The 12061-nt window shown below is 45.3% G+C and overlaps 1 protein-coding gene across 1 annotated transcript; it reads right to left on the reverse strand.

Moving 5' to 3' along the window:
• Positions 1 to 1019: 1019 nt before the first annotated feature.
• On the reverse strand, positions 1020 to 2729 carry LOC137522110 (piggyBac transposable element-derived protein 4-like). Its single transcript, XM_068242137.1, has one exon. It carries the CDS (start codon positions 2727 to 2729, stop codon positions 1020 to 1022), a length of 1710 nt encoding a protein of 569 aa, XP_068098238.1.
• Positions 2730 to 12061: the final 9332 nt, after the last annotated feature.

Here is a 12061-nt window from a genome sequence, read left to right on the forward strand (position 1 = left end):
GGGCTGAGACTGTGGCACTGAGGCAGTCTAGCCCATCGTCCCATGCTGGAACTTTTGTGGGACTTGCCTACCTTTCTTCCCCTATGAGGGGCAGCAAGAGTAGAGGGCGTGGAGGCTTCCCCTGGTGATCGGTGAAGCGGAGACCGGAGGTAAGCGGCAGCTGACGGTGCAGAGCGGGTCTGTTTGCACGTGCAGAGAAGTGCTGACTCTTCCTGGTCGGATGCGAACGGATGTGCGCATGTCGCCTCCGTGACGCATAGTTTCCGGCGGGTAGGCCGGAACTCGCGTCTTATTGGAGGCTGGCTGTCTGTCTCTCAGTCTCTTCCGGTCCCGCCTCTCCTACACTGATTGCAGGAAGATATTTCAGGGGAAAGCCGCGCGGCTGCAGTCGGTGAGAGACAGCGTCTTGGGCTGGATGTGGACAGATCATGTCGGCCACAGACAAGACGGAAGGCAGCTCAACGGCCCAGAAGGTGAGATGGCTGAATCTCGTTCTGGGGCTGTTTGTATATTTGCTCACTTTGATAGCATTTAGAGAGGGGCTATCTCTGATGTTATTTGTTTTTTGGGCTATGTATTTCAGGTGAAAGGGTCAGAGTCGGCTGACAAGACCAGGCCTCCACCTACATACAAAAGATGTCCACTGTGTAATGCTAAATTGGCGTTGCCATATGCAAAGACCTTATGCCAATTATGTATGGATAAGGTTATGGGGGAGCAATCAGGTCCTTCTGTGCAGGACACTTTGAAAGCATTTAGAGAGGAGATTAACCTCCCTGGCGGTCCATTTCTGTCAGGAATTAGGAGTCAAAAGCGGTACATTTTTTTTCATGAATTTTAGGCCTCCGATTTTTAAGTCTTAACTCACCAAAATACATCAGAATAAAAGTGTGGTAGACATTCTGCATATAAATAAAAGTCAGGAACACAAAATTGTTGAAGTAAATAAATTTATCAATAATCTGAAATAAAACTGTATAAATAAGGCAGCAAATTATGCAGTATGTACATATATACTCCTAATACACCTCCCGTGTGTGGTATATTTTAAAGCAAGGAATTGCACACAGGGCAACATCACAGTCTGGACAGTAGAATCGTGATTCTTTCCTGATTCTTTTCCCCTTCTCGTCGCTTTTGCTGCAGCACACATGACATGTCCTAGTTGGGGCATTTTTTTTGGGAGTTGGTGGAATGTATTCCATAAAATGTCGGCCAGTGAGGCGCTCCGGATTTACCACATAAGAGGCACGGCGTCCAACTCTGGCATCCGATGCAGTCTGGTACCTTAGACAGATACATTCGCACAGTTTCCAGATGAAATCAGCGTGCGTCACTGGCCTGTCACTTCCCTGCTTGTGCAGAATGTATGCATTCCAAATGCTTTGTTCTAGTAGGTGCCGGAAAATCTTCTTGTAATACTTTTTCTGCTGCTTCCTGACAGCAGGATAAAAGGTCACCGCCTGGTCAGCTTTGTCCACACCACCCATGGTGTGGTTATAGTCCATCACGACCTGCGGTTTTACAATATCCTTTCCTCCTCTCGTTCTGGTGGGGACAGTGGAGGTGTCGTGAACAGTAGAGAGGAGACAGACGTCTTTTTTGTCCCGCCACCGGAGGGCTAACATCTTCCCTTTCTGCCAAGCAGCTATGTCCCCAGTCTTCAGCTTCTGCTTGGCAAAGGCCGACGGCATCTCCCTCCTGTTAGCCCTAACAGTGCCATAGGTGTCAGTCTTATGCTTGATAAGAATCTCAGACAGTTCAGGGGAGGTGTAGAAATTATCTGTGGTGAGACAGTAGCCTTTGTCCAACAAAGGCTCCAGAAGGGACAATACAGACGATGTCGCCACTCCAAACTCGCTAAACCTGGGACAAAATTTTGTGCCTTTTCCCGTATACAAAATAGTATTCCAGATGTATCCGGTACTTGACTCGCATAGCGTGTATGATTTGATCCCAAAGCGGGCCCGCTTGGAAGCAATATATTGGAGCCAGCTCAGCCTTCCCTTATAGGCCATCAGGCTCTCGTCCACGCTGATGTCCCTCTGTGGCACATACGTGGTCCTGAAATTTTCCACCACCATCTGGTAGACCTCCCAAATTTTTTTTAGTTTTGGAGCAGGGTGGGTCGACTCCTCAAAAGTTTCATTGTTAGAAAAGTGGAGAAACTTCATTATAAGGGAAAAACGATACTCGGACATAACTGTACCGAAGAAGGGGGTTGCAATGATTTTATTCGTGCTCCAGTACCATTTCTGCAGGGGCTTCCCCACCACTCCCTGCAGAATGATCAGGCCCAAAAACAGCCAAATATCCGCTGCTGTTACCGGCTCCCAGGTCCTGCTTCTGGAAAAGGGTCCTTGAGGAGTAGCCAATTGTTGGGTCGCATAGCGATTAGTCTCCTCCACTATCCTCTCAATAACCGCCTCCGAGAAGAAAAGCTGCAGGTATGCCAGGGGGTTGCACTCGCACTCCTTCTTCAGGCCAGGCTCCCCAGTAAAAGGGAAACGTGGGGGCGGTGGCGGAGCCTGAGAAAGGTCGATGGGGCACCAAACCCGGATATCACTAACGTCGCTGGTGATGGCGTCACTGTCGCTGTCGCTATCTGGGTCGGATGACAGATCCCCAGGTGCGTCGCTGTCACTGGAGTCCGCCAGTGACTGCAGATCGCTGTCCTCCAACTCCGCCAGCGCTTCCACGGTGAGACGTCTTCTGGAGGATGATGCCATAGTAAATCCAGGCAGAGGTCGGTGCAGGCAGCAGGCAAAGAGTAGTCCAAGTCCAGGCAAAAATCGTCAACGGGTAATCAATCAAATCCAGGCAGAAGGCAGAAAGAGTAGTCAAAGTCCAGGCAAAATCAGCAACGGGTAATCAATCAAATCCAATCAGAAGGCAGAAAGAGTAGTCAAAGTCCAGGCAAAATCAGCAACGGGTAATCAATCAAATCCAATCAGAAGGCAGAAAGAATAGTCAAAGTCCAGGCAAAAATCGGTAACAGGTAGGCAGAAATCAAGATAAGCACTCACAGATCACAGAGATCACAGCCAGCTCCTCTCCAGCTCAACAGCCACAACTCCTCTCAGCAAACCAGGAAGCAAAAGGCAACATTGCATTGGATACAAAATCCTATTGTATCCAATACAATGCTGTTTTCGCCCAATCAGATGAGTTTATTTTAATTTTTTTTTTTATACTCCCTCCCTCCCTCCCTCCTTCCCCTCCCTCCATCCCCTCCCTCCCCTGTGACCCTACGCTGCCCCTGTCACTCTGCCGCTGATCGGCTATTATGGTCTATTGGCCGCCGGGTCCCCAAAGATCAGAGCGGTAAGGGGGACTCCGGCGGCCGGGTGGAAGAAGCCTGGGTCCCGCTGACAAGCGCTGATCACGCCGGGACCCAGGGATTGGCTGCAGGCATTTTTTTTTTATTTTACAAACTCCCTCCCTTCTCGCCGCCCACGACGTCACGACGCACCGCCGATCCTCCCAGCTAATTGGCCGCCGGGTCCCGGAAGATCTGAAGGTAATGCGGACTCCGGCGGCCGGGGGGAAGAAGCCTGGGTCCCGCTGACAAGCGCTGATCGCGCGCGGGACCCAGGAATTCACTGCAGCCATTGATTTTGCTGACACGAGCAGAGCTCGGGCTTACCGCTCCTGACATGTGTCAGCCAGCCCGAGCTCTGCTCGTGAATACCGCCAGGGAGGTTAATGCCTCATTAGAATCATTTAAATCATCCCTCTCTAGTTCAGGACAGTCATCATCACAGGATGTTGGGGTGGTGCCTGCTCTAGGAACGGATAGTCTGGAAGTCACGGAGACAGGGGTCAGCTCTGATGATTCGGACAATAGAGAGATAGACTCAGAGTCAAACTCTAGATTTAAGTTTCGCATTGAGGATACTGAGATGTTGATTGCAGCTATCGATGATACTTTAGAACTAAATAAGGATAATTCCGCTAGCCTTTCTGTCCATGATCAATTGTACAAAGGTATGGAAGAAAGGGAAGGGCTGGTGTTTCCTGTGCATAAGGCTATCAAACAGTCCATACTGAAGGAATGGACTGATCCAGAAAAAATACTTTTATTATCCAAAGCATTAAAACGAAGGTTTCCGTTTTCTGCAGAGGATACTACTCTTTGGGATAGATTTCCTAAATTAGACACCCCGTTTTCCCAGGTAACAAAGCAGGGAGATCTAGCGTTTGAAGATCTTGGAGATCTTAAAGATCCGATTGACAAAAAATTGGACGCGTATCTTAAACGGTCTTGGGAAGCTAGTGCTACGTCGTTCAGACCAGCAGTTGCTTCTACCTGTGTGGCGAGGACACTTGAATTATGGATTAATCAGTTAAAGTCTAGCATTTTAGCGGGTGCCTCGGTGGAGCAATTATTAAATTCTATTACAATTTTGCTCAAAGCCGCGGCATATTTGGCCGATGCTTCGGCCGAATTGGTTAGGTTCACGGCTAGGTCCACAGCCTTGATAAATGTTTGCCATAGAGCCTTGTGGCTGAAAACTTGGGATGGCAATCTTACATCAAAAAATAGGTTATGTGGCGTTCCGTTCACAGGAGACCTTCTCTTTGGTCCGGAGCTGGACTCAGCTCTGGAGAGGACTTCTAATAAAAAGAAAACATTCCCTAGAAAGCAGAAATTGGTGCCTAATAAAACTTTTTTCGTAGGCCCAAAATTAATCAAAGGGAGCAGGCAAAAGATCAAAAGAAAGGTAAAAGATGGACTTTTGATAGATCAGGGAAGGGGGGTTTCAGAGCTAAGGCTCTTGAAGCCCCGTCTAAACCGCAGTGACTCTTTTCTGGCGGTGGGGGGAAGATTAAGATACCTTTACCACGCGTGGAGTCAGTTGACGAAAAGTCCATTCATTCGTCAACTGATTCGATTCGGGTATCGCATAGAATTTGCCCACCCTCCTCCGTCGAGATATGTACTATCAGAACCACCAAGGGACCCAGCTCTGGCTCCAGAGATTCTGGAGATCTTACAAAATATGTTGGATCAAAAGGTAATTCGAAAAGTACCACTAAAAGAGCAAAAGAAGGGGTTTTATTCGACAATTTTTGTAGTAAAAAAACCCTCAGGGAAGTACAGATTGATTCTAAATCTGAAGACCCTGAATCTATTCATGAAAAAGAAAAGATTTCGGATGGAATCAATTTTTTCCGTGAGGGATCTGTTGTTTCCAGGAGCGTTCATGGCGTCTCTGGATTTAAGAGACGCTTACTGGCACGTTCCGATTCACGTAAAGTCACAGGAATTCCTGAGGTTTGCGGTAAAGGTAAACGGGGTTGTGATGCATTTCCAATTCGTTTGCCTCCCGTTTGGAATAACTTCTGCCCCAAGAATGTTCACCAAAATTCTGGGAGAAGCATTCATTCCTATAAGAGAAAAGTCGGTACTGGTGATTCCATACCTAGACGACTTACTGTTATTAGCCAGTTCAGTGGAGGAGATGGAAAACGTATTAAAGGTAGTTTCCAACCACCTTCAGTCTCTAATTTGGATCATCAATCTGGACAAGTCATCACTTGTTCCGAGTCAGAAAATAATTTTTCTGGGAATATTAATAGACTCAACAAGTCAGAAAATGTTCCTTCCACCGGAAAAGGTGGTGAAATTAAAAGGAGCTGTGCAAGGTTTACAGAAAGACCCGAATCCATCCTTGAGAACGATTTCTCGAGTGGTGGGTCTAATGTCTTCCACAATGGTGGCAGTACCGTGGGCGTTAGCTCATTTGCGGAAGTTACATACATTTCTACTACAAAACTGGGACGGGCGTCCTCAGACGCTGGATTTCAAGGTATGCATCACAGAAACTGTTGTGTTATCTCTTCAGTGGTGGTTAATGGAATCAAATCTTGTGAAGGGCAGTCTTTGGAGAAATCCAACAGACTTCATCCTAACTACGGATGCAAGTTCGTGGGGATGGGGGGCCCACATAGGACACAAAGCGTTTCAGGGGAAGTGGACAAAAACCGAATCCCTAAGGTCATCCAATTGGAGGGAGCTAAAAGCGGTGCAGTTGGCTTTACTGGAGTTACAGTCGACAGTAAACCAGTCGCATCTACTGATTCAGTCAGACAATATGACTGTAGTGGCATTCATAAACAAGCAGGGAGGCACGCGATCCCCGTTATTACAGGAGGAAGCGGAGAAAATTTTATCATGGGCAGAAAGCCATGTATTATCCTTGAGAGCACTTCATCTCAAGGGAACATTAAATATGGATGCAGACAAGCTGAGCAGGAACAAGCTTCTATCCTCAGAGTGGTCTCTGAACAAGGAAGTGTTCCGGTATATAACAGAAAGATGGGGAATGCCAACAATAGATTTGTTTGCAACAGAGGAAAATTGTCAGGTCAAACAATTTTTTTCGTTGAATCCGAGGGACAATTGTATGGGAGTGGATGCGCTCAATCAGAAATGGGATTTCCCCCTTCTGTATGCATTCCCACCACTGACTCTAATTCCGGCAGTACTAGACAAATGGAGAAGTTGCAGAGCTCCGATGATAATGATTGCTCCGATCTGGCCAAGAAAAAGTTGGTTTGCAAGGATCAGGTATCTGTCGTCAGGGGAGCCTTGGCGACTTCCAGAAAGACCAGACTTACTCTATCAGGGAGAAATATGGCATCCTCATCCAGGCAGTCTGAGTCTGGCGGTTTGGATCCTGAGCTAGTGTTGCTTAGGAAGATGGGGGTGTCGGATAAGACGGCTGGTACTTTGATTTCCAGCCGTAAAGAGGTGACAAGAAAAATTTACTTGAAATACTGGAAAACTTTTCATTCCTGGTTAAAAGACTCAAAGTTTGATAGCCTTTCCATTCCAGCGGTTTTGGATTTTCTCCAAGACGGTTGGGAAAAAAGAATATCAGTCAGTACTTTGAAAGTACAGATTTCAGCCTTGTCGGCTTTTTCAGGCGTTCCAATTTCTTCCTCACCTTTGATTATAAGGTTTATAAAAGCAGTGTCTAGGAAAGTTCCAATATTTAAGCCGTATGTTTCACCTTGGGATCTGTCTGTAGTTCTAAACGGTTTGTGTAAGAGTCCGTTTGAGCCTTTGCAGAATGCGTCATTAAAATTGTTGACTTTTAAAACAGTGTTTCTGGTGGCAGTGACTACGGCAAGGAGAGTGAGTGAGATCCAAGCCTTATCAATAAAGAGCCCGTATTTTCAGGATTTTCAGGATAGACTTATTCTTCAGACGGATCCTAAATTTTGTCCCAAAGTTATGTCAAAATTTCATAGGTCACAAGATATTGTGCTGCCTACTTTTTCGGTAAACCCAAAAAGTGAGAAAGAAGAGTTTTTTCACATGTTAGGAGATGTGTATTAGAATATATAGACAGAATTGCAAATATCAGGAAATCAGATTCCTTATTTATTTTGCATTCAAGTAGGAACTTGGGTCAGAGGGCTTCAAAATCCACTATAGCCGGTTGGATCAAGCTAGCTATTGTTGAGGCATATAAGATTATGGGAGCTGAGGTTCCAGCATCATTTAAAGCACACTCCACTAGAGCTATGGCAACGTCATGGGCTAATCATGCAGGCGCTTCACCTGAGCAGATTTGTAAAGCGGCTACGTGGTCAAGCTTTTCAACATTTATTCGTCATTATCGTATTGATGCAATGTCGGCTAATGACCAAGCGTTTGGAAGAAAAGTTCTCCAAGCGGTGGTCCCACCCTGAGGTTGTATTACTTGTTAATCGTCTCACCTTGCCCTGAAGGATTGTATGAAAAAAACCAGAGTTAGTACCTGCTAACGATGTTTTGAACAATCCTTCAGGGCAACGATCCCACCCGGGTGTTAGTGTTTTGTCTGTGTGAAATAGTGGCACATTGTGGGTTAGTGGTTGTTCACCTGTCCGGTACTTGGCTTAACGCACTGAGGGTGTACTGACCATGTGACTTTTTTATAGGGGGAGTGCTGTCTGTTCCTGCGTCTGGGAGGAGCGACGTCTCACCTTGCCCTGAAGGATTGTTCAAAACATCGTTAGCAGGTACTAACTCTGGTTATCATTCACTTGAATTGCAATTTCTAGCTATCAGGAATCTGTAGAGAAACCACTTTATCCGGCCTGCGTAGAGCGAATGCAATAGAATAGGCATGTATAGCCTCGTTTTATACAGGGTCGCAAGCCGCTTATGAATATAGCCTCAGATTTGCGATGCGCCAATCTGGGGCGGAGTTACACAGATTAATAATTGGTACATTTTCTGCTCTGAGTCTGTGGGCGGCAACCTGCTGATTAGATGGTAACCCCGCCTGAAACACACCTACTTTACAGGTAGTGACAGCTCAAAACTCAGGTCAGTCAAAAGTGGTTGTGAGGGACCCCTCCCTCAGTTCTCCAAATTCCATCGACTAGGAACGTCCATGCAGGCGCTTAAGGAGAGCCAGCGCCTGCAGTGTTCAAAGACTCTTAACCTGAATGCCTACTTTTAAACTGGACTCTTTTTCTTCATTCTTCAAATGGACTGCTCAGCATAACTAAGTAAGAATTTTCTGATTTTATTCCTTTTTATTTTTAAGCTCTGTGTGTATATGTTAATTTGTGTATATAACTGTATGTAATGCATTTTTGTTATTAAACGTTTTAAAAATCGTTTAGCGGTTATGACCTGTTGCTGAACATACACAATCGTACCTATTCCCCTGAAATCGCTACCCTGTGTTTAATAGAAGTATGCCTTTATAACCCGTATGCGAGAACCCAGCCCAGATATAACGATCTGACCCAGGTTCCTGCATACTGCTAGAGGTTAATAGAGCGTTCTCCAAGTCCTAGTATAATTACAGTAGCAGGCTGTGTAACTCGCTTGGTGGCAGATCTTTGAATTGTATGTGTGAGGTGAATCCGTTGGCATCCGAACGCTCCCTTCTCGAGTCAGTTCATCAAATTGCGAACGCGGGTTACCCTTCGTGATGAACAAATGACCGTGTGAGAGGATTTCTGACGCTGATCAATTGCCCCATCCGCAGATCGGCCTTGCGGTCTGTGACATCTACCCCTAACTGCAGGACTGTCGCTGCCACCCTGGTACAGGCTTTTATGTCATGGGCACATTCCACAGGGAATAATGTAGCCAGAAGAAGGTCCCGGGATTTAGCAGATACAATCTTGGGAGGCATGGGCCCTGGGATGGGGTAGCAAACAGTGTAGACATAGAAGGTATGACAGACGCCATTCAACAATTAGGCACATTGGAACAACAGAATGTGGGTACCCAACATCATCTGAACTTGGTTTTGGAACAGTTAACGTACAACACATACATTTCAGGGATACACGCAAAGGCACATTCAAATAATTCTTCAGAAGGTGATTTCACATGCTAGGGATACGGCATGGGAAACAGCATGCCTTTCTATGTAGAGCGAGTTAACAGCGGATTTTAAGATAATGGCTCAAGCCTTATCAGAAGGTAAAACTCCTTATACACTTGAGACTTGACAAGGAGAGAGTCATCGATTTTCCTGGAGAAGGATCTTTTGCATGGAGGCACCGAGATGTCTGGGTAAACAGGTGGAAAGGGTGCGACAATTCTTTATGTACCTATACTTCCTTAGTTCCTACCAATGGAAAAAACTCAGGTCGTTTTTCCAGTAGTATCACTGGGGACACCTGTTTCTTCCACACGTCTTACACCATGACCTGAGAGGTCAACATTTTTTGGTGCTAGACGGGGAGGTGAAACAAGTAGATTTGTCATTATGCTGGCAATTCTCAGAGAAGTACCGGTGTGTGCCGGGGCAATTCAGATTTAGTGAGGAAGCATGCTGGCTCAATAACACAGAATGCACAGCTGCCATTCAAAAGATCCATCCCGAAGCCAAACCAATATCTCCGGTGGCTGAAGGAAAAGTTTGTATTTTAAACATGATGTCTACTGACACATTCATGATACATTTTCATAATTGTTCCAACAAGGTTGATCTTCCAAGGGGAACTTATTGTGTGAGCAGAGATCCCATATGGATCAAGTCATCAAGGTTTGACTACGTTATTCCTCAAATTGTTAAGAGAACTCTAAAGTTCAAAGCTCCACAGGAAGTGCCCATCCTGAGGGATAACACACCATGGGACAAATGGGTACAGGTTTTGACACAAGACAACACTTTGTTACAACACTTAAACAAACAGAACACTAAACTAGAAGCGATATTTCACCATGATCAAGGGGATCTTAAAGAGGTTGAACACAAATATAATCAGGTGAGTTCCAGTCTGACCTGGTGGAGAAGGTTTCTGGCAATGTTCCAGGTACACTCGGACTGGGCCTCTGCAGTTCAAAATTTCTTTATGCACCCACTAGTTGTAATGATGGGGATGACAATCTTGGGCATCATTACACAGGTGAGTTTGTGTGTGAAATTACGCAAATAAATTAACATGGTTAAGAGATTGGTGTCAAACAATCTCATAAGCCAATATTTCCAAGCTAAGCGATATACAAGGTGAGGTGTCTAGCTTTCAGCAGTACCTAGGAGGATGGAGCTGATTGTATAAAGGTGGTTTTCTAGAAGACCCCTAGCACTGCTCCGCCGCTTTGGGTACAAACAAGTTTCACTTTTCCATGGTCAAGTGGGGTATGTAAGGGATACGCCTGTGACGAGAATGCTGAGCAGAGAATGGGATGAGGGCTTAGAAGAAGGGCATTCCCAGAGAGACAAGAGGTCTTGCTCTCCCTCCCAGGGGCATTCACCTAAAGCAGAGAGAGTGTGTTTGGAAACGAGCATGGACGGGTGAAACATAACAAAAACAGGCTCATGGGTACTGTCTGAACCAGTAGAAGGGATTTGCAGATCAAGCCTTTTCAGGGGGGAAGATAGAAGCTATAAAAATATTTGACCAATCAGTGGACGAGGAAAAACACACAAACAGCCCAGCATTGACCTATTTGTCAAGCTCTGGCCCTGTCCACAACAAAAACCTAAAAATAAGTTTACCGATCTGCAGCCGCGGCGACGGACACCCAGATTGGTCAACTTCTTTTTTCCACCTCCGGTTCACCCTTATGCACTGTTCCCCCCTTTCTCTATTGGGAACTCATGCTGCACCGCACTTTAAGGTGCATCACATAAAGAAATAATCTCTTAAGTAACCCTCTCCCGGATTTCGGCACCAATTGTAAGAATCTATACGTTGGTTGCTATGGGCAACACACTACATCTTCGTTCGGCACCATATCACAGGAAGTGTGATAACGCGACTCTTAGCACAGCAACAGCACAGGAGATAGAACTTCTTAGGTGTCCTCAAAGTTTAGGAGTTTATTCAGTAAACAGATATACAGATGCCTATCTCTACATGTGGTTACATCTTAGCAAAGCAATTGTTCTGTAGTAAATCCTCTTTGCATTACAGCTCTTGGTTCCATTGCATGGCAACCAGGTTTTCTCTTATGTTACATCTATACTTATGTTACATCTATACTACGTGGCATGTAGGCCTATATACAGCATACAGTTAGATAATATGACAATACATTACAATTAAAAGTAACGGGTGGAAGTCATCAGCCAGACAGAAGAAGCAGCAGTAGTCAGAAGTGGCTCTCTGGAGCCCATCGGGTGCTTTAATACGACCACTAAAGAGTTAAATGTGATATCATCTGAGCAGAGACTTATCAATAACTCCTCGCCTGCTATTGGCTGATAAAACCTTGTGATATAATGACAGGCACAGTCTTTACTACGCATGCACAAACTATCACCTAGTTCTCTAGTTCTAAGAAGAACATTATTTAATGTACTGGACTCTTGTTTTCCTTCACGCAATATGCAAACACTCAATGTTTACAGAAAAGACTGCCTCAATGTCTGCCCATCGGGCCTAGATAAACTCTTTAACCTTGTTTTTTTGTAAGACACAAAACCACGTTCCAGTGTTTCTAGAAATGCTGCTTAAAGGGAGACTCTGCAAATCAATTCCTTTAACTAAACTGAGGCCTACGAATTCAATCATATACTTAAATTCTAACAACTGTAATATGAGTGTACTGAATATATATACACACACATATATATATATATATATATAT

This window comes from Hyperolius riggenbachi, chromosome 6 (assembly GCF_040937935.1).
Source record: "Hyperolius riggenbachi isolate aHypRig1 chromosome 6, aHypRig1.pri, whole genome shotgun sequence".
NCBI lineage: Eukaryota > Metazoa > Chordata > Amphibia > Anura > Hyperoliidae > Hyperolius > Hyperolius riggenbachi.